The sequence below is a fragment of the Arctopsyche grandis genome, chromosome 5 (assembly GCF_051622035.1).
Source record: "Arctopsyche grandis isolate Sample6627 chromosome 5, ASM5162203v2, whole genome shotgun sequence".
NCBI lineage: Eukaryota > Metazoa > Arthropoda > Insecta > Trichoptera > Hydropsychidae > Arctopsyche > Arctopsyche grandis.
In genome coordinates this window covers 12,198,826-12,220,280 of record NC_135359.1, presented here as the reverse complement: position 1 = coordinate 12,220,280, position 21,455 = coordinate 12,198,826, and the positions used below count along the sequence as shown (strand labels likewise).

General features: G+C 32.6%; 1 protein-coding gene across 1 annotated transcript in view; it reads left to right on the top strand.

Moving 5' to 3' along the window:
• Nucleotides 1–21,455, top strand: part of Dscam1 (Down syndrome cell adhesion molecule 1) — a 79,837-nt gene that overhangs the window by 2,181 nt on the left and 56,201 nt on the right. The window contains exons 2-4 of the mRNA XM_077430418.1: nucleotides 2,185–2,386; nucleotides 17,888–18,066; nucleotides 18,149–18,287. Coding sequence (XP_077286544.1) covers nucleotides 2,305–2,386; nucleotides 17,888–18,066; nucleotides 18,149–18,287 — 400 coding nt within the window. The 5' untranslated portion in view covers nucleotides 2,185–2,304. The remainder of the gene's footprint in view (nucleotides 1–2,184; nucleotides 2,387–17,887; nucleotides 18,067–18,148; nucleotides 18,288–21,455) is intronic.

Genomic DNA, 21,455 nt, shown 5'->3' with positions numbered 1-21,455 from the left:
CCGCATGCTGTTGTACAATATTATTACAATTCGAAACAATACGCGAGTAACTATCGATTTGAGTTATCGAACGGTTTAAAGGAAATTCACACACGCTTTATCTTACACACAATATAGTCAATCGGCAATTTTTCAATTACATCACTCTCCATAGATAAGAGCTGGAGTAAATTATGCGACTTAAATTGTACAATTTTTACAATAGTACATACATAACTTTCGCACTAATCTTCGCGTTTTTTAGGTCGAATTGACCGTATCCTCGTTTCAACTGGTATTCATTTCACCAATTACAATAACGCACACCCATGTGCACTCTGTTAATTTTCTCAAAGTATATGTATGTGTACACATGACCGATGAATTTAATGCTAAATGTGTTGTGCATGAGTCATTTTGCCAGGATATTAGGGTGCACGTGTCCACGGAGCATGCGCTTTTTTACACCCCAACATCCCTGTGTGTCGTATCATTCCTCCCCCCTCCATTGGAACAAATGCATGTTAGCAGTGTCAGAAGTTACGCTTTTTAATTAAATATAATATGCGCACATAGTTAAATTCGTCATAATATTTATGTGTTTCTCGGAATGTATATAACATCAGAATTGTGACTCACAATTAGTATATATGTATGTATGCATGGACGTTCTTAGGTGAAGGTTACCCAACCCACACTTTAGTGACTTGGTTATTGTACCTGTTGGATTATGCAGTTCATGATTTTTCACTGGGTCATCTTGAGTATGACTCTATCTATGATTATAACGAAATATAAACATCCATATTGATTTTTATTGAAGTTGAAATGTTATATTTTCTTCTAATAATTTGGATTTATACTGGTCTAGCTAAAATCTATAATTTATTTTATTTTTAATTCTAATTTAAATATATTAATCATTTTTTAATATAAAAAGTAATAATCCCCCCCCCCCCAGCTCTAATATCACCGAGCAACAAAAAAAAATACCGAAGCAGAGACTAATCAATCTTTACTAAGTTTAATCCACTGAATTTGAATATCCCAATTATTTTTGTTGATTTTCTCTTGTTTATGAGAAATTAGCGTATTGAAAAATGCACAATTTTTACAGATTTTTGACTTTTGCAGTCTTTAACTCAACATCTAGTATTTCTGTGTCAAAAGGAAGTATTAGAATCAATAGTGACAGATTTTTTCTATTGAATTCGATATTTTATTTCTCATAAAGTACTCATAATTAATTATCTAGCGAATTTCAAGTCAAAAATATACTTTTTTTTACACATTTTTATCGATTGGGGCAGTTTTACATTCCACTACGTTTACAAGGATTGGTTTTTAATCTCAATATTTTTTTTATCTTAACGTACTAATTCGAGCGGTAAATAATTTGTAAAAATTGCGATTATTAAACGATTAGAAACCAACAAAATTTATTGTCATTGATTGATTAGTCTCCGCTCAGTAAGTAAAAAATGTTGTTTGTTACTTAGTGTATTTAATGTTGAATTTCATTTTTTTATGGGAAAACACATTATTTGACTTAGTTTTCAGTGAATTTTACGATGCTTGAATTTTTAATTTAAAAAATACCATTAATATGAACGATGCATTAACATGATGGCTCTCTTGTTCACGACGAATGGATAGTAGTATGACTTTTATACACACATATATTTCAAACTACAAAATTAAGGACATCTGAGCTCTTAAGATTAGATCTAAAGATGGGCACAGATATGTAGATTTGTCTGCAGACACGTCTGTAATTTTTCTGCTGCGTGAGTTTTCCAAAGACTTGGTGGGTAGAATAGCATAGATTAACCATGACTATGATTTGAATTTTTAAAATATTGAAAGCTAAAATATAGAGCTGAAAAACTCTACTCTTGTTATGACACAAACGAATGACATACAATATGTAATATATGATATGAGGAAGTATTTAACGGCACACGGAAATATTCCAACATTCAATTTGTAGAAGAATTGTCATTGAAATCATGATTTAACTTTATTAAATAAATAAATTTCAATAGTTGTTTGGAACACGAATTTAAGCAAGTGGAGATATCATACATATTCTGGGAATGTTACTGATAAATATTTGTTGATATGATGACACCATAAAGTTCAAAAACATTAACAAAAAACCTCAATATTTCATTTTCTGACTCGTTTTCCCATTTTCTTTTTCAGCTAACGATCTTCTCCCCACAACTGGTCTCCCTCAAAGGGGCCACGCGTGCCCGCAAGGGTTGTTTCTTCCCAGCATCAACAGTGATTAAAGTGATCAGTGCAGTGTTTCAAAGCAGAGTCATGTGGGTTAAGTTGAAAATGTGCGTGTGTAGTGTTGTTTGGCTGACCTTACTACTACTGATGGCCATCGTCTCAACTGGAGGTAAACACAATTACTTTAATAATTTATTTATAATGATTAAGAACAGACAAGGCGTACAAATAACGATATGCATTCGCCTAGTCATTATCTAGATCATTTATTCTGTTACACGTCAAGCTAATCTCTATACAAAAGACTACTTCTCTACAGACACTGATCGTCTTTACTATGATATTGATAATAGCTCAAATTAAACCGATTTATGAAAGCTTGGGTAGCTTTCAGGTAAACTACCCAATATTCCAAAAGACTAAAAGTGCAGACACACAGAGTGGTACGCGACACGTATATTTTTAAAGATAGTTTTGCACGTGCAAAATAAATACTAGCAAGTCTAATCTATGCCATTGCATCCTTGGCAAAACTCACCTCCTGAAGTATTTTCGGTGATATCTCATTCTTGTATTGACATAGGTTTGACAGTAATCGATAACGGTGATTCCCATATTTGAAGAAATGTAGGAGAAACTTATCGAAATAATAAGATTGTACGAATTAACAATTACATGAAGATACCCCCATACCAACTGGTAACCAAGAGCACATCCGTACCGTACGATTCAATGTGTCCTTACCATAATGGTCACTCAGTGGAAGATGATATGTACATACATGTGCAAATATGTATATGCATATGTGTAAATGCGAAAGTTCACAGAGAGGCATGCGGGACGTGTTTTTTTAGTTAGTTAACACTTGCCGTACTGTGATGGATAGTGAGTGACCAGGACTTATATTTTATTTTATTTCTTCAAATATATTGAATGCAGGGTTTTTATATTTTAATTTTCCTCACCAAAACCTTTATGATTCAAATTACGCCATTGCGAAGTAAAAATATGGATCAATATCTATAGAAATAATAATTTTCACGGGAAGCCCCTTGTACACGCGCCTCACAGGTGGAATTCAGTACGCGCCGCGTTCAACGGTCAGTGTAAGAATGATATCCGCCTTGGAATGACGGCTCTGATGTCATTTTTTTTTCATTTCTTGCACTTATTGTATATTAATTTAATACTTGATAAAATTATTTTTATAGCTAATTAAAATAATTAAACTGACAGATTTTGCATTATTTAAACTTAAACTCACACATTTTTAACTGGCTGTTTAGAGGCCAACACTTTGGCTAGCGGATTTTTTTAGCACAGTGAGGAAAGTGTTAATATTTTCAAAAAAAAATAAAGCCATATTCCAGTACGTCAAATCTGTACCGCCGTGTATCTTCATAAGCCTCATCCCTTGGAGTGTTTTCGGTGATATTTTTTCCTTGTATTGACATAGATTTGACAGTGATCGATAAGATCGATTCCCATATTTGAAGAAATGTACATGGAAGAAACTTGTCGAAATAATAAGATCGTACGAATTAATAATGACATAAAGATACTGCTTTCACCGCTGAAGTCCACGTACGCGTCCCGTACCGCACTTTTGAGTGTACTCTTACCTTAAACAGTATTATGAAAATTCGACATTTTGGCTAATTCGAAAACAACCTATCTTAGTTGTTACGAAGAAAAATATGTTTCAGTAAGCAAGCCTGAAGTTGACGAAAATTGACGTGCTTGAAATTGACATGTCGCAACTAAAGAATGTGCGCAAGTCGGCAAACAACATTTTTTCTAAGAAAACTTCGTAGGTATTTATATATACAATTGTTAGTAACTGTCCGTTGAATTGTAATGTAAATCAAAATATACAAAAATTGAATTAAAAATCAAATCAAAAGTAATGTGATGAAACTGAAACGACGCCTCTAGATTTTTCTCATGGTGGAGAAATCTTTTCAAGTTTTGCTCAATTCCTCTTAATATATAAGGCTATTAGAATCACGCTTGGTCAAATAAGGCCATTAGAATTGCACCACATAAATCACGTAAAATATACACATGCATTGCATGTGGCACATGCAATATACATTGAAATACCGGGGGTTCATAAGTACGGTTCAAATTAAAAATATATGTTCGAACATCAACCGTCGTCCACAAGTTAAGAACATAACAGTCTAGTAAAGCTTTACAAATAAACGATATACCGGTATTTTTAAATTGAGCAATACGCCACGAGATTGAACTTGAAATCATTTTCACGTCTCAAACTTCCCCATAACTTTTACGTACTTGGAATCAGAACTATGGAGTCGAATTCGGATTCATTAAGAATTGAACGACTCCGACTTCGATTTCGCGTTTCAATCGATTTTTTTGATTAATATTCATGAATATTGAATTATTCTACTAACAAAGAGTGACTCGCCAATACCCAATGTATTCATATCTGAAACAATTTGAAATCTTTGTCTAAAATTTGACCCATGTTTGGGTCAAATTTTTTTTATTTATTTTATATTTAATTTATACCAGGAGGCCTAACAGGTAACCGTAATGCATCTTCCTGGCCAGAAACATTGTACATTTGATACAAATATAATATTATCAGTATTATACAAAGTACATAAATACTTATCAATTAATATTCAAAGAGATCTATGATCAAATTTGTAAATTTGCAGCATTTTAAACAATTCAGCGAAATTCGATATTGCTGAAATTCTAGATTTTGCGAGAAAATGGGTAAGGTTGCCAATTTGTTGGAACTTTTTCAATGCAAATCAGATAAATTGGCAAACTTTGATAGTAAGTGATCGACCTGGAGTCACAAATCCAAGGTCTGGCCAGCAGAAACCACCAAAACATTATATGCTAACCACTAGTCTATTCTGCTGGTTAATTGAGGAGAGATTTGGTATTTGATAAATCCGTTATGCCATTGTATTAGTTTCAAGTACATATGTATTTATGTATATTATGACCAAGTCGTGTTTTCTTTAACGACTCCACAAAAGTTTGGAGCAAACTTATGAAATCCTAGCGGTTTATTTGAGTTATTACGTAAAAATAATAAAGAATGAAACTACCAAGCTTACGATGATAGTTTCTTGTCATTTAAATTGTGAATGACCAGCGTGATGAATCGAGGTGAAAAGGGCCAGTGCGTTTAGTCGTTCACAATCGGTGACTTGTGTGACCCAACAGTTCTGAGTGCAGGAAATGGCTGGGTGGTGGGTGATCTTCAATTTGAACCAATTCAACTACGCCATGTGGGGAATTCAACTCATCAACTGCCGATGTTCAATGCTAAATAAAATATATAAAATATTTCATGAAATTTCAACGTTTAAACGTTTTTGCACATACATAGTTATGCGCCGGTTGAATTACATACCCATATCCAAACTGCATATATTAAACTTCCGTAGTGAAGTCGTTAAAAATATTTTTTTTTCCATTTCAAATCATGCCTATTCTTTTTTATCGCAACATTTAACACTCTGCGTCCGGTTAATAGAACAAGTCGTAATAGTTGACACTCGCCTTTGAAGATTGACTTGAATTTATTGCTTTTACCAAGTCATTGATCTTGTCACACTAATTTGAAGATGTCTTCATTCGTGTTTATTCTAAAGAATAAAACAACTGCTTTCCCTTCGGTACTTATTCCAAATGGTGCAATATTTTCATTAGTCATAAATTACTGCATATTGCTTCGAGAAGCCGGGGATTTATTGAATATGAAGGGCATTTTAAATTAAATTTGGACTAGTGGTTAGCATATCTCGCTATGTTCAAGTCCCACTGGTTGCTGCTAGGTTATCGAGTCCCACTGGTCACCTTGGTTTGTGACTCCAGGTCGATCGTTTCCTATCAGAGTTTCCTCTGAAACAGTTCCTGCAAAATTGGCTTTCCCTCCCCTTTTTCGCTTGCAAATCTTGAATTATTCAGCGTCTCAAGATTCACCGGTAATAAATAAATAAATTATAAAAAAAACATTCTTGTAAGGCTGTTTAAGAATTTTAAAAGGAGGTTAGAACTTCACACTGAACTATGTGATAAAAAGTATTGGGAGCAATTCCTGCTTTATTAATCACATTTTTGGTGATGGGAAAGACTTAGTTGTGTTTGTTTTTATTCCAAACATATTTTATTGGGAAATTGTTATGGCTCTGCAGGAGATCACCAGCATTCTTAGCCACAAAGAGGGGAAACGAAAGAGGGAATTCGTCTAAATTTAGACTGATGGCGGCTGGAAGAATCGGCTAACCCATCTGACCAGAGCCACTTCCACTTCCCAAATTACTTCTACAAAAATTAGAAAAGAAATTGTATACAATTATTGACCTTGATATGTCAAATATGGCTGTTTGAAGTGTAGGTGTACTTTGATAGTCCAGTTAAAAGTAGAGCCGAACATTTGTATGTAATTTAATATCAAATTTCGAAGTGTCGAAACTGAGACCGTTATAATTAATAAAAAATATTTAATTTGTAATAATATATTCACTATCCACGCACTGTTAATTTTTAATCTAGTTTTATTTAGAATTAGAATTACACATTAATGGTATCTTATGTTAAGTAAAAATGGCACTTTTACATTGTCCTAATCAACATTGATAAAAATGACGGTTGCCAATGTTTATGTAAATAAAAATTAACGAAAACAATATTATCTATATATTTATGTATGGTTGGTAAATATATTACAGTACTTAATAAAAATTATTAATCAATTTAGTGCATATTCTTTTTTGTATCGTAAATTAATGTACACTTATTAATGATAGCCAACTCGTATGTATGATAAGTATGTACTTAGTTGCCTATCATTGCTTAACAATGCACATCAACAAGGTACGCTGTTGTTTATTATTATTGTGTGGGGTAGATCCTTTTTGCAAAATTTTGTATTTACACATGTACAAGTACATCCAACTGTTTGTGGTTGAATCTAGCAAATTTTTTTTATTACATTTTAAAAGCTACGTTAGTTCATTTTAATTGACAACAAACCCACGTTCTTCTATGCCGTGTACAAATATGGTCAAAGCCATATATAGAACAAAATGAAAATTATGTTTATTATTTCTATTGTTGCAGAATGCAATTATGCATTCGTTTCACGAGAATGATTATAAAGTAAACAAAAAATATTTCCTTTTGCTATAAATATATGCAAGTTCCTTCCGAGGAATTTTTATGGGATCGACGATGTTCACTATACACACAGTTTCTAATCTTTTTATAAGTACAGACATTGATGTACATATGTATGTTATTCGTTGTAGAATATAAGAGCAACAAATGTGGTTAGCTATTTAATGAATGTGACATTTTTGCTTTAAATTTTTAAAGCAACGTTAGTTATTAAGAAGAGTTAGTTATCACTACGATTGTGTTTAGCAAACCATTAAATGTCATCAGTATTTATATATTGTAACCGCAAACTTTAACATTTTACCCAACACATGCACACAAAAAAATTACTTGTCTACATATTTATGTATGTATATATCAGGGCTGTGGAGTCAGAGCATTTCAAGCGAAGTCGGAGTGGTAATAACTAGACACCGGACCCAGAAAGTGCTGCGTATTGTTCAAAGGTTGTAAATGCATTGTTAAAGGTTTGCCGAACCATTTTTTACAAAGGATTTACAACAATGGAACAATGGATAGCACTGTGACTATCCGGTGTCTAGTAATAACAAATCAACCGACTCCGACTCCTTTTTACAAACTTCTTTTTGTTTCACTTACGATTATTACAAGCCTCTTATTATTTATTATTTTATTTAGTTTAAGTCTCCAATTTTATTGAAGTAACTCCACTAGTTAATTTAATGATTTCTTTGTAAAATTAAATTACATCATATGTATGTATATATATTATATATAATATCGGTATTCTGTGTGTCTGTGTAAGATAACACTCGCCGTACTATAAGGGTGAAATCAGACAGCAGTGAATGTGGCATGTGGTGTTTTTTAGATAGTTTTAAACATAGAAAAAATGTGGCGGTCATGGGACGCGTGCATGGGATAGTCCTTTCAAAACAACACATTCGACCTAGGTATGTCGATAAAATTGTATGGTAGTATTTATCCTTGCTTGACAGTGACCGATAACGGGATACACATTTTTTCTATATGCCACATTTTTTCTACATATGTATATGTTTAAAATTAACATTGCCAATAAAACGTACGAATATAATAACAAAAGAAAAAATCTCCTATATATAGTGTTTGCTACCAATGTTTCCTCTAAACTTATAGACAGCGCTAAGTCTCTGAGCATTTACTGCCATCTATTGAAAATTTATTTAATTAATTAATTAATTTATTTTTTATATTGTTTATATGTATAGGTAGGTAAGTAGTTTTTACCATTTTTTTTTCATATTAAACAATTATATAAACATTAAATTAAATATATTTAAAAGGTATTTGAAAAAATTCGATCGCGTGCGGATCGAACACAAGACCGACATATTTATTTTTTTTAAATTTAATAACTTAATATGCCATAAACTATGCGATGATATTTCATCGGACACAACACTAGTTATAAATAAAATCATTGAATTGTACGTATTGTGATGTGTTGTGGCCAAAACCGATTGTTTCCTCCGTCTCCTACTCTTTTTTTTCTCATTGATTTATTTGTGAATTATTATTCTGAAATTCATATACTATCAATGTACTTATTTTATATTTATACCCGTTTCATTATCAATAATTCAATAAATCGGATAACGTGTCAATTTATATTGATTTTTTTAATTCCTTTAATTTTTTACATTTTGAAAATCCCTTTTAATCTAGTATACAATTTCTAAAGAGACTTTGTAAGGTTTGTTGGGGGCATCGAAAACAAATTAAAGTTTCTATGACGACGACATCGTAATCGTTAAATATTTTTTTTTCGATTCAAATAAATTTAATAAAAATGTTTTGCCATGTTTAAGCTGTTAATATTACAAATACCGAAAAAAGCCGGGTAAAACCACTAGTTACTTATGTATAATTTTATATGTTGGTAAGAAAAGTCGACCTTACTAAAATCGCTCAAGTTGGAGTCGGAATCGAAGTCGAATCATAAAATAAAGTCGGGGTCAGAATCGGAAAATTTTGAACCGATTCCACAGCCCTGGTGTATATAACATATATAGTTGTATGCATGTGTCATATTTTGCGTGTTCATAATAAAAATTCACGAAAAATAATCAGAATTTGGATTTAAAATACGTGATTCTTTCACTTTTACCACATGAAATATATTTATACTGTGTATTAGTTTTTATTTTGTATTTTTTCTTAATTGCATACAAAGTTGATTTTGATTGACGCTTTGTAGTGAAATATCTAAGGAAACATATTTCTCCGCTAGTTTCTCAAAGCTACTTTGATAAGACAGAATGTATATATGTATGTATGTAAAGTGCATTTTCAGATGCAAATGTGTATATTTTAAAATACTTTTCATTCATTTTAGTTTATTTTTCTATATAAATCACTAAATTATACTGTAGTAGGTAAGGATTGTAAATAGGTTTTTGAGCTCTTTTTCCTATTATGCTTTAGATTAACATTAGAATAATATAATACTGTAATTACTAACCAAATTAAATTAAAATTGTAAAATAGAAAATGATCAGTAGATCAGTAGCTATTAAAATAGATATAAGATGTATTGTGAACATAATTTCGTAATAATAAAAAGCATTTAAAAATCAAAATACTGTAGTAGGTCGTTTCATTTACGAAAGCCCACCCCCCCTCTCCTTAAAAATGTGCGCTAAAGCAACCATCAGTATATGATATTAATTTGCGCATCTTTTTCTTGGAGTAGGAAGGGGGGGGGGGGGGGGCTTCGTGAATGGAACCACTTCTAGACAAATCTAACGATTTAGCAAAAGATATTGTAAAAACGTTTTGTTCAAATACTTCAGTCCATTCTGTATATTATTCACCACAAAGCTGTAGACAGTAAGGAAATGCCTCTCTAAAAGAACATAACGGAATCAAGCTGGGCAAAAACTGACAGTGAAACAATAAAAATACAAATTCAACTTTGAACATCGGCCAAGAAAAGAAATAGATATCAATACATCTGGAATATCGACTAACCGTTTGTTTTAATTCTATCTTGAAATATATTGCAGTTCCCAGCGAACTTTTTCGAACGTAATGGAAATGGTTGCTGACTGAATTTATAGTAATGTTTGGGAAACATGAACCCAAATTGACAATGCGTGTTGTTGGGGACCCCAATTGACCGTTTGGCCATGGTGTTGGTTCTGTTTTACGTGACAGTCCAGTGCACTCGACTACAATTATTATATTACTAGGTGTTGTCCCATGTTAACTTCCTTATTCTTTTTTTAACGTGTTGAATCCAAAAAAAATAACAACAATCGATTTCAGTTACCATTATCAAATTTGACCTGTTTGTTGCATGGCGTATGGTGTCAACATGAAAGCGTCGTCCATATATTATGTCAAGATATTTGTATTATCTTTATTTTTCAATGCGCTAATGCAGTTTGTTCGACATTCACATCTATATTAAGACTCTGATATCATTTCATTGACGTTAATTCCATCAATACTGGTTATAATGGCGAAACGATCGACCAATCAACTAGGCGAATCTTTATTGCTAATTTTTGAAGCATCCTATTGTTTTGTGTTAAATGTATCAGTCTAAATATTATACTAGCACTAAATTACAGCTTGAATACAAAAAAAACCACAAGTTAATTGCCATGTTAACAGTGATTGATGACAACTGATTTTGCAGATGAGACTTTTTTTTAATTTGTCTCAAGATAGTATTGTTTTATTGCAAGTTCATAGTCCGAATTGAATTATTTGCAGTGGCATACGTCATTAATTTTGCATATCCAGTTCTGGTACTGCTGTAAGAATTAAATAGTTGTCAAATCAATATAAAAAAGTGTCTGCCTTGTGTCTAATCTTTCAAATACCATTGAACCGGCACAACCGATTTCCATGTGGTTTTTTCCAGTGTATCGGGAATTTTTCTCAGAAACTACATTATGCCACTTTTGTATCGACTGTAGGGAATGGAAGTGACTAACCCTAACGGATGATGATTTTATATAAGAAAGAGATAGCATTCTAAATCGCACGACAGAAATACATTAGTATGTTTGTAAGAGCGAAATAGCATTAAAATATTTATATGAAAAAATAGCATACATAGTTGCGTGCTACATATTTCTAAATAATATTTCGTTCATAAGGAAATTATTCCTGTGACAGACTAACACGAATAAAAAAGATTGAATGATGTTTGGAAGCGAATATGTACATATGTACATATGAATAAAGTTACATATGTACATATGTAACTTTAATTTGATCGTTGGATTTGAAAAAAAATATTTAAGTAAACACTGGCCTGAAGATTTTTTACTTTTACTTATTAAGATTAAACCATAGTTTTTCTTTACTGAAGATTAAACCATAGCTTTTCTTTATTGACGATTAAAAACATTTTTTTGATATTTTGAATCATTGAAGCGGAAATTTTCTTTTTATCATTTTTTGTATATTTGTCACAGTGAAACTGTTTTTGTCGCTGAAATTATAATTTCACTGATATAACAATAGAATTAAAAATTCACTTCTCAATGTATTTGTGATTCGTTAATTTGTAATTCGAATTACAGCGTACGAATTCGAATTGCAACTACCAACCCTAACAACCTAATCTTAAATAAATAAAACCAACCCTAACTTAACCTAACCTAACCTAACCTTAAATAAATAAGTGTTGGCTGCTAAGGTATTAAGATCTGTTTGCCTCCGCATCCAGTCCCACACTTGCGGCATTAAAAAAAGCCAAATCGAAACTGATCGTGGAACATGAGAAGAGAGGGAATGGACAGGTGCGGGGTTGTGACGTGGGGTGGGGTGATTCGTATCGGCGACGCACTATTTCACTGATAGGAGCCAGTGAAAATGTTATTGGATAGGATTTCACTGAACTATACATTTTATGAACTATGACTGGTTATGATTTCACTAAAACGTCAATGAAATTATAATTTCATTGTGACATTTATATACATGTACATATGTATAGTATGTATAGTATTGGGCTGTATCTATAAAATAAATATTTTAAAAAGTGTTTATTAATGGACCAGTTGAGAATCGCTCTTTATCAGATAGTTCAGTAATGAAAACGTCAGACTATCCACATGGCAAATGTGTTTAATTGAACGCATTTATATTAGTACATGTGTGAAAATAAGACTCGACGATCGCATGTGCTTCATTAAAATATACATAAAAGAAAAAGTGATATCATCTGCGAAATAACCGTTATTTTATACAACATTTAAAGGTTACGACACATCGGTGTGTTGAAGAATATATTCTGTATGAATGTAAATTCACGTCTCACCGATCGGTAATATCATTCATCAACTATGCAACTCACTAATATGTTTAATTTTACTAAGAGTTTCAATTCGAATTATGCGTTCAAAATTGTGCAATTATTTACAAAATTGTACAATCGACGTTAGATTGTGAAATTGTTACTGTCTACTTTGAGTGTTGCTTTTAGGATTGATTTCGTTATTTTCCTGCGGTTTGTGTGAATGAAAAGATTTGTTAATATGTTATCAATGGCTGTATACAAAATGTGTGATTTAACGATATAATTGTTGAGTATTTTCTTTTGAATAATCAGTAATTTAATGTAAAATTTTTAAGGAAAAAGTCGTATAATTACTTTTTTGTTCCGTGTAAGGACAGGATACATACATAATTTATCGGAAACAACTTTTAAGTATTGAGAATAGACAAATAATTATGTATGTAAATATTCTCATTTGCATAAATCTGTTTAGTTGCTATGAATATCCTAGTCTAGTTTCAGTCTAGCATAATTTCACACAACAAATTCTAGAAGCAGTTTTCATTTTATATACATACATATCATCAATAGCAAAATATTGTTTATTTATTTAAATTCAATTGTTTATATTTCTCTTTAATTTCTTTCTAACTTTCATATTAATTTTTGATTGTGAAATCTTGTAAATGGATATCAAATCTTGTCTATAATCAGGAAGAATATACATAATTAATTTGAATTAATTGAAATATCATGTCCTTTAACATTGTATCACTATTTCAACAGTTACTGCTATGAATCAATTTTTAATTTCTTCCCCCTATAATTCATAAAACATGGTAATATGTAAAAAGTGGCGGAAGTCCAATTTTCAGTACCAAAAACACTGTTTCTGTTTGACTTAATTCACAAATTGTTATCATTTATTTTAATTCGATATTTCCAGAATCTCAGAAAAGCATAATAAACGTATTACAAGCCACCGATATTTTTAAATATTGTTAAACGCAAAATGTTATATTATATTTAATATTTAGCGAAATATTTCTCGAAATGAAGAAAAATGGACTTATGCCACTTTCAAATATAACGGATCAATTATTGATAGCTAGGACAAATTGCAAGAAAGGATTTTTTCTATCAATTATGCACATACATATTTAATGAAATATGGAACGCTGTATGCTCGGCATAACGAGGAGATAAAATGTAATACGGTTGAGACAAGGGTAGTGGATATAGTGGAGAGAGTAAAAAGATTAAAATGGATATATGCGGGGCGGGTCACGTAGCTAGATGAATGGACGAAAAGTGTTAGAGTGGTACCCGAGAGAATGTAAAAAGGCCGGGCCGCACCGTGCAACTTTGTCGGCCGACTAGTTGCGCGACACGTAAAAATGTATGGAAATGTGTGCGACAAGCAAGTTGACGGGTGTGGCATGTCCCATCTACCTGCATGCATTGGTCTGGTCGCCCTCAACTAAGTCGCTCGCAAGTTGCACGTTGCGTCCCGGCCCAAAGGGGGAAAGGCAGATGGGTAGACGAAATTGGGAAAATGTGTGGGGTGACATGGATGAGATTTGCACAAAACAGAGATGAATGGAAGCGTGTTGGAGAGGCCTTCATCCAGCATTGGATGGTGAATGCCTGTAAATGATGATGATCATGATATACATATGTATGTACATACTACGAAATTAAGAATAATAAGATTTGTGTATTTATTTCTAAAAATAGTTGAAGAATGTGCCATAAATTCTATAAATAGTATTTTTAGATAATCGAATAGCGTAGTTTGCACTTGTAATATGCGAATTAAAAAGCCTTCCATCAAAGAATTTTTTCTAGTGATGACGTACTTACATATGTATGTATGGATATGTATGTACTTTTTTTCGATCCCAAAAATACTACGTACATATGTACATACATCAAACCAAACGGAAGTAATACGAATATGTTTGGAAAATTTATATTTGTGTTTGAAAAGATGTGGACATTCGATATATCTACTTATAAGTAACAACTATGTACATATGTATGTAGATATAATTTAATAAAAAGGGCCTTATTGTTAGGGGGCGCCAAAGCTTTCAAGTATGTACCTATATATTTGGAACAATAAAAAATTATTGAAGAGAAATAGGTGAAACATATTAACATACATATGTATTTAGGGAAAGGTTAGTTAAAAAGACGGCAGATGAACCAAGAAATTGTTCGATGGTACCCAAGAAGATGTACATAGAAGAAGGCGAACAAACCTAGAGTGGGTTTTTAAAGTTAATTGGAGTCATTCAATGAAATGAGTAACTATGATGAAGACAACGGTTAGACTATTATAATACTTTACACACATTAAAAAGTTTCACCACTGTCTTCACATTGCAAACATTCGTCCACGTTTGATGTGAGACGTACAAAGTCATTGTTGAGTAAAAGTAACCATCCTACAGTTGGATTCCAACTGGTATGAGGTACTCGTATAGATAGATTCTTTTGAACTCGCATACCTCACTACGTACACAATGTACAATGCTTTTCACGTATGCATGAATTAACCGCATCATTCAAGTGTGTGCGAGTCCTTTCTTTACACACAGCATCGTAGTGCATCAAGATTTAGAGGATCCTATTATCTGCTATACGCTAACACCTGGCGCATTTTTTTCTCGTTTGTGTACCTGCAGTCCTCGAGTTCCACTTCCATTCGCCATCTGCCGTTTTGATTGTGCTTACCTTGAAACTTTGAACAGATTTGATTCAGTGCACACAACATTTTTCGGGTCTTGTTCCAAGTGAATCATTTCTGCCTAATTACTCGCTAACTAAGGACTACAGCTCTCGTGTCTATATTTTTGTCCTTCGGGGCCATTGTTGTCAATCGTTCTACCATGTATCGTAATCATCGCACTTCCTTAAGCTGCCACGACTTCCCGTCTTCCAATCGTGACACGTGCGTGTTCCGAAACTTAATGAGATAACCAAACGTTCATGTGTTAAATTGAAATTTCTGAGCGCTTCTCACTTCACTGAATATTTATCTGTCCAAAAAAAAACTGCGAAACCAGTTATTCATTGTATCAGATTGGTATTATATAAATCTGCATAAAAAATTGACGTTCAATGTCAAAAGAAAATATCCAGTCCGTTGTTTTTGCAAATTAACGGATTCTTAACTGCCATCCCAAAAGTTTGGCGAGTTCGAGGTGAAGCAGATCTGGACCAATAGCAAGGCTCGCTGGCAGCATCTGTCCTCGTACAGGTGCTACTGCTTACCGGCTCACCCCACCAAACTTCGGGTTTGACAGACACCCACATACCATATATTTACTACAACCATTCTCAAAATACATTTTTAAGAAGGTTCTCAAAAACTTTAGCTTTGAAACTCACGAAGAAAACGGTTACACTAGTATTCCGAACACATTTTAAACAGATGTCTCAAAAATGCGTGTCTCGATGATCGTATCACTTTTTATGTTCTGTGTTGAATTATTATACGCTGTTAAAATGAATGCATTATAATATTTTTTATGGACAGCGTTTATGTTTTTCGTGCGATGGGTTTTGTATAGGACCCATTTTTGGAACTGTTATTGTTTCGTGTATTTTTTATCGGATGATCAATCTATGCAACTTGAATGGTACCCAAGACAATGCCGGAAAAGAGCGAATACCATAGGTCAAAATGAGAAAACTGTGTGAAATTAAATGGACGAATGTAGTATAGGTACATATATTAGAAAAGCCTCCATCGGGTTAATCATCATCTACAACCATTCACCATCCACTCAAGAATGAAGACCTCTCCAACACTCTTCCACTCGTCTCTGTTTTGCGCAACCCTCATCCATCTCACCTCACACATTTTCCTAATTTCATCTACCCATCTTCCCTGCGGTCTTCCTTTTACCCTTTTGCATTCTCTCGGATACCATTCTAGCACTTATTTTGTCCACCTTTCGTTCATTTCAATCTCTTCACTCTATCCACTTTATCCATCCGGCTAATATGATTAGATATTTCAGAAAACATCGTCAGACTATTACCATCTACTGCGCTGGAATGAAACGTTTCAAATTCTCTTTATTATTTTAAACACTTTCTTGTGTGCATCCGTTCAATTGGTCCCCTTCACTGCTTACTTTCTTCAGCATCCTCTTACATATTATTTTAGTACAGAGCATATCCTTTTGTCAATTCTCTACCGATTCTTCTGTCGATTTTTTTTTAAATCTTTTTACTCGTTCTATTCTCACCCATACATATTCTCTTTTGATTATTTTCTGCTATTTCAAGCAAACGTATTTTCATAGTTTTGCCTGTACTAAGATAGGGTACACCTGATTTATCTATTTATTTATTTACCTGATTTAACTTCTTATCTCCCTCCCCCCCCTTAGTTGTGAATCAGTGGGTAGAATTTTGAGCTACACTACACTACATTAATCTCATCTCCATATTATATCATATCTAGAACTATAAACCATTCTCGCTTTGTGTTTATGTATTTAAGTTGATAAAACATCGTCCTACTACACTACGAGTATTGTGCAACAAAACAACGTTGCATTCAACGTATTACATATACCACAGACCACGCTCTCATTAGCATTCGTTTAAGTTTTCAAGTTTATCTTTTCAAAAGAAATGTTTTGATAAAATCATAAGTCGGTAGATGTTGGATACCAGAACCATTGTAATAAATGTATATCTACTTTAAAGAACTTTCTTCTGTAACATAATATTAGGTTTTATGTTTATATATCCATATGTTTTAAGGCTACTCGAGCCTGCGTATCTGATAACACAAAAATTCTGGTCTCGCGTTTGCGTTTAGTTACAACTTACTTTGCATTTACGTGCATGGAATGACTATTGGCTTCTCTGAAGTTCATTCTATTCACACACATGGTTGCACTACCTTTTTAAGCATGAAAAAATATAAAGACAGTTTCTTTTTTTTCTTCATTTTTGTTAGTCATCGAGGGAAAAAAAGCGTCTGATCTAACAAACTCATTTGACCAATCGGATTGGCCGCATAACTAGCAAAATCCCGTTTTAATAAATTCAATGAGAATTCAACGTGTTTTGTAACCCACCCATGTATTAAGGATGCGTGGGATTTTAGAATTAGCCGTGTCGAAAATTTTGTTTACATTTGAAATATATGGATCAAGGCTACGTAGTAAATGTATATGTTTGATGTGCATGTGGAAAAACCAGAAGTACATAGTATTTATTTTTTGTTTTCAGTGGCTGCTGAAGATGATACCGTTGGACCGATTTTTGTGAAGGAACCCCCAAACCGAATTGATTTCTCCAATACAACTGGTGCTATCGTCGAATGTCGCGCAAGAGGTTCACCTGCTCCTGATCTTATTTGGGTACGAGCTGACGGTACTGCTGTTGGAGATGTTCCTGGCCTTAGACAGGTATCAAATACGTTCAATGTTTTGTTGAGTGTATATTATATTGATTAGTATACAAATTGATAGACTAATTAATTTTATTCAGGTTCTACCTAATGGCAATTTGGTTTTTCCTCCTTTCCGTGCTGAGGATTACCGTCAAGAAGTTCACGCTCAAGTATACATTTGTCTCGCCCGTAATTCAGTAGGATCTATTCACTCAAAGGATGTTAACGTCAGAGCTGGTGAGAATCCTCATTTTTTTTTAAACTGATTTAAGCATAAAGCTTATTATTCGATTGTCATTCAATGTTTTTCCAGGATGGATTTTTTTTACTTCAAATATAGAATTAAATTCTTAAAAAAAGTAGTACGCATACTTCCAATATAAAATACTTAACTATATAATCCAATAGTTGATTAAATATATCGATGGCGTATACATAATTTTAAGCTTTTTTAATAAATTAATAAAAGCTAAACTTAGCTTTAGCTTTTCACTATGAAATAAACTTTGTTTATTATTTTTTTCGATTTAAAATACGATCGTCAATCTTTTGGTTGCTTAAGTGTTCAAAAATAAAAAAAATCCAGACTACAATTTATTTTTAATACATGTTCATTTGGGGTCCACTGCGAAACATCAATTCTCGTTAAATGAACTTTTCATTTCTATACTTGTCACGTCGAAATGGTACTAGGATCACCATAGTAATTATTCCAGAAACATATTCCAATATCTCTACTTCTTTCCGACTTATCTCAACTTTAAATTCAATATGTATTAAATGCAAATTGATTATTTTAAATACAATATTATTATCCTAGAATTTTCAATTTAAAAAATTTTGGTTTCATAACATACATATGCATGTAAAATTATTAATCTTCTTCAAAATTGATGACAAATTATATTCAAGTATAGAAACAAAGAGTTCATTAAACGAGAATTAGTGAAACCAAACCCACCGGTTCAATTTTACTTGCTATACATGTACTTATGTATAGATTAATGCGTAAATAATGTATTGTATTTTAAAGTTTCACACTGTTAGTCTTATCAAATTATACAATTAAAAAATTATATTCTTGTTTTTACAATTATAAGATACTTTGGATGCTATTAAGTATTTGTATATAACTACAATCCAAATATCATTTAAAGAAACAATTGAAAATAACAGATAAAGCAATTCGAATTTGCTTAAAAAATACAATATTATTTATCATCATTCTATTATTATTTTTAGGATATTTAATTTATTTACTTGTATAGAATTTCTGTATGTAAATTACTTTCAAGTACAGTACCATTTTCCAATTTTTAGCAATGGTTCGCTTATTTAAAATTTTAATTGTGTGTTTTATATATAATATGTACATAGCTTACATTTTCAGATGAGTTCTTCGAGATATTTTAATTGACTTAGGAAGATTGAATTTGTTATATTTCTCTTAATTTAAGGTTCATTATTATTTGAAGAGGTATTATTTTTTTAAAATTTGATGAACTAATGTTTTTATTGGAAATCACAGTTGTGTCGCAAAACTATGATACTGATGTGAACAAGGAGTATGCAATTACTGGGAATAGTGCTGTTCTAAAATGTCAAGTCCCATCTTTTGTAGCTGACTTTGTAACCGTTTTATCTTGGCACACCGACAAAGGCGATAACATCTATCCTAGTGACAACTATGGTCAGGAAAAGATTCAGTTACACGTTCTACAAGTCCTTCAATCCTTCCGAACCACCCGATAATCCATACGTCCAATTTTATCCTACACATGGTTGTGATATTTTGTGTAAATATTTGGTTTTCGCTTTTACTAGTCGTTCAGCAATTCTATGCAGCAGAAGTCAACAATGAATATGTCATCCGAGGAAACGCAGCCATATTGAAATGTTCCATACCTTCATTTGTTGCGGATTTTGTATCGGTGTTATCTTGGCAAGATGATATTGGTAATACTTACTCAATGGAAGCCAGTTTACCGTCTATTGAAATTGGTACAAAATATAAAAAAAAAGCATTCTGACTTCTAGGCTTAACATCCTGAATTCTCCTATCCACATCTGAAAATCCACATGTGGTTTTAGAAACAATTTATTTTATTGTAATTATTCCCAAAATTTATTTAGTTGTCAACCAGTACTACGAAGCCGAAGTGGTCTCCGAATACGTTATTCGGGGAAACACAGCTGTTCTCAAATGTAACATTCCATCATTTGTAGCCGATTTTGTGAAAGTTGAGGCTTGGGTTGGATCAGATGAATCAGAATTTCTTGCTTCAGACAATTTTGGTAAAAGAAATAGCAAAATTATCTGCAAATAATCATCTTTTTCCTTAAAATTTCCCTATAGTTCTACTGGATTCCTTTTTTTTTTGTTTGATTTAATGTCAGTTTTGATTAGTATTTATTTTTTTATTTAAATTTGGTGCCCGCAGTTGTCAACCAGTTTTATGAAGCGGAAATATTAAAAGAATATGTTATAAAAGGAAACACAGCTGTGTTGAAGTGTTCTATCCCGTCGTTTGTAGCAGATTTTGTCAAGGTTGATTCATGGGTTGATGAAAATGGACATGTCATGACTGCCACTAGTGATTATGGTAAAACATCTGAAAACTAAGCAATAAAAAAGGGCCATTCTTTATCCTGTACCAAACTTTTTTCCCTCATCAGCGATTCCTAAATACTATGAGCATAATTGTAAAATAATGCATTGTACAATATTTGCAGTTGTATCACAAGTTTTCGTTACGGAAGCCGAAAATGAATATGTCATCAGGGGAAATGCTGCTATTATGAAGTGTAAAATTCCTTCGTTTGTGGCCGATTTCGTTATTGTAGAAGCGTGGATTTCAGATACTAATGAAGTCTATACTAGAAATTCTCAGTTGGATGACGGTAACTTGTTCAACAATACAAGTATCAGCGTTCCAAAATCCTTACCACTATTTTCCCCAAACCGCGCTTCTGATCATTTGATAACCATTAAATATTTCGACGTTCACAAATTTTGATACTTGTGTATTTGTCATATAAGTATGTACATGTTTTTGTGGTTTGAAAATGCAAAAATGTTGACACATTTGTTTAAATTAGTTGTCGCTCAGTCTTACGAAGCCGAAGCAGACAACGAGTATGTAATCAGAGGTAACGCTGCCGTAATGAAATGTGAAGTACCCAGTTTTGTGTCGGATTTTGTCTCTGTTGAAATGTGGAGCGATTCCCAAGGTGGCACCTACTATCCCGGTTCCGATTATGGTAAACGACAAATTGGACTTCAGCCTCAAACCAACAATTAGTTTCTCCCAATCCTCAGGTTATTTTAGGTTGATTAAACATCCCCTTTTAACTTTTGTTTTTTATTTAGCCGTACATCAGTTTTACGAAGCTCGTGTCAATGAT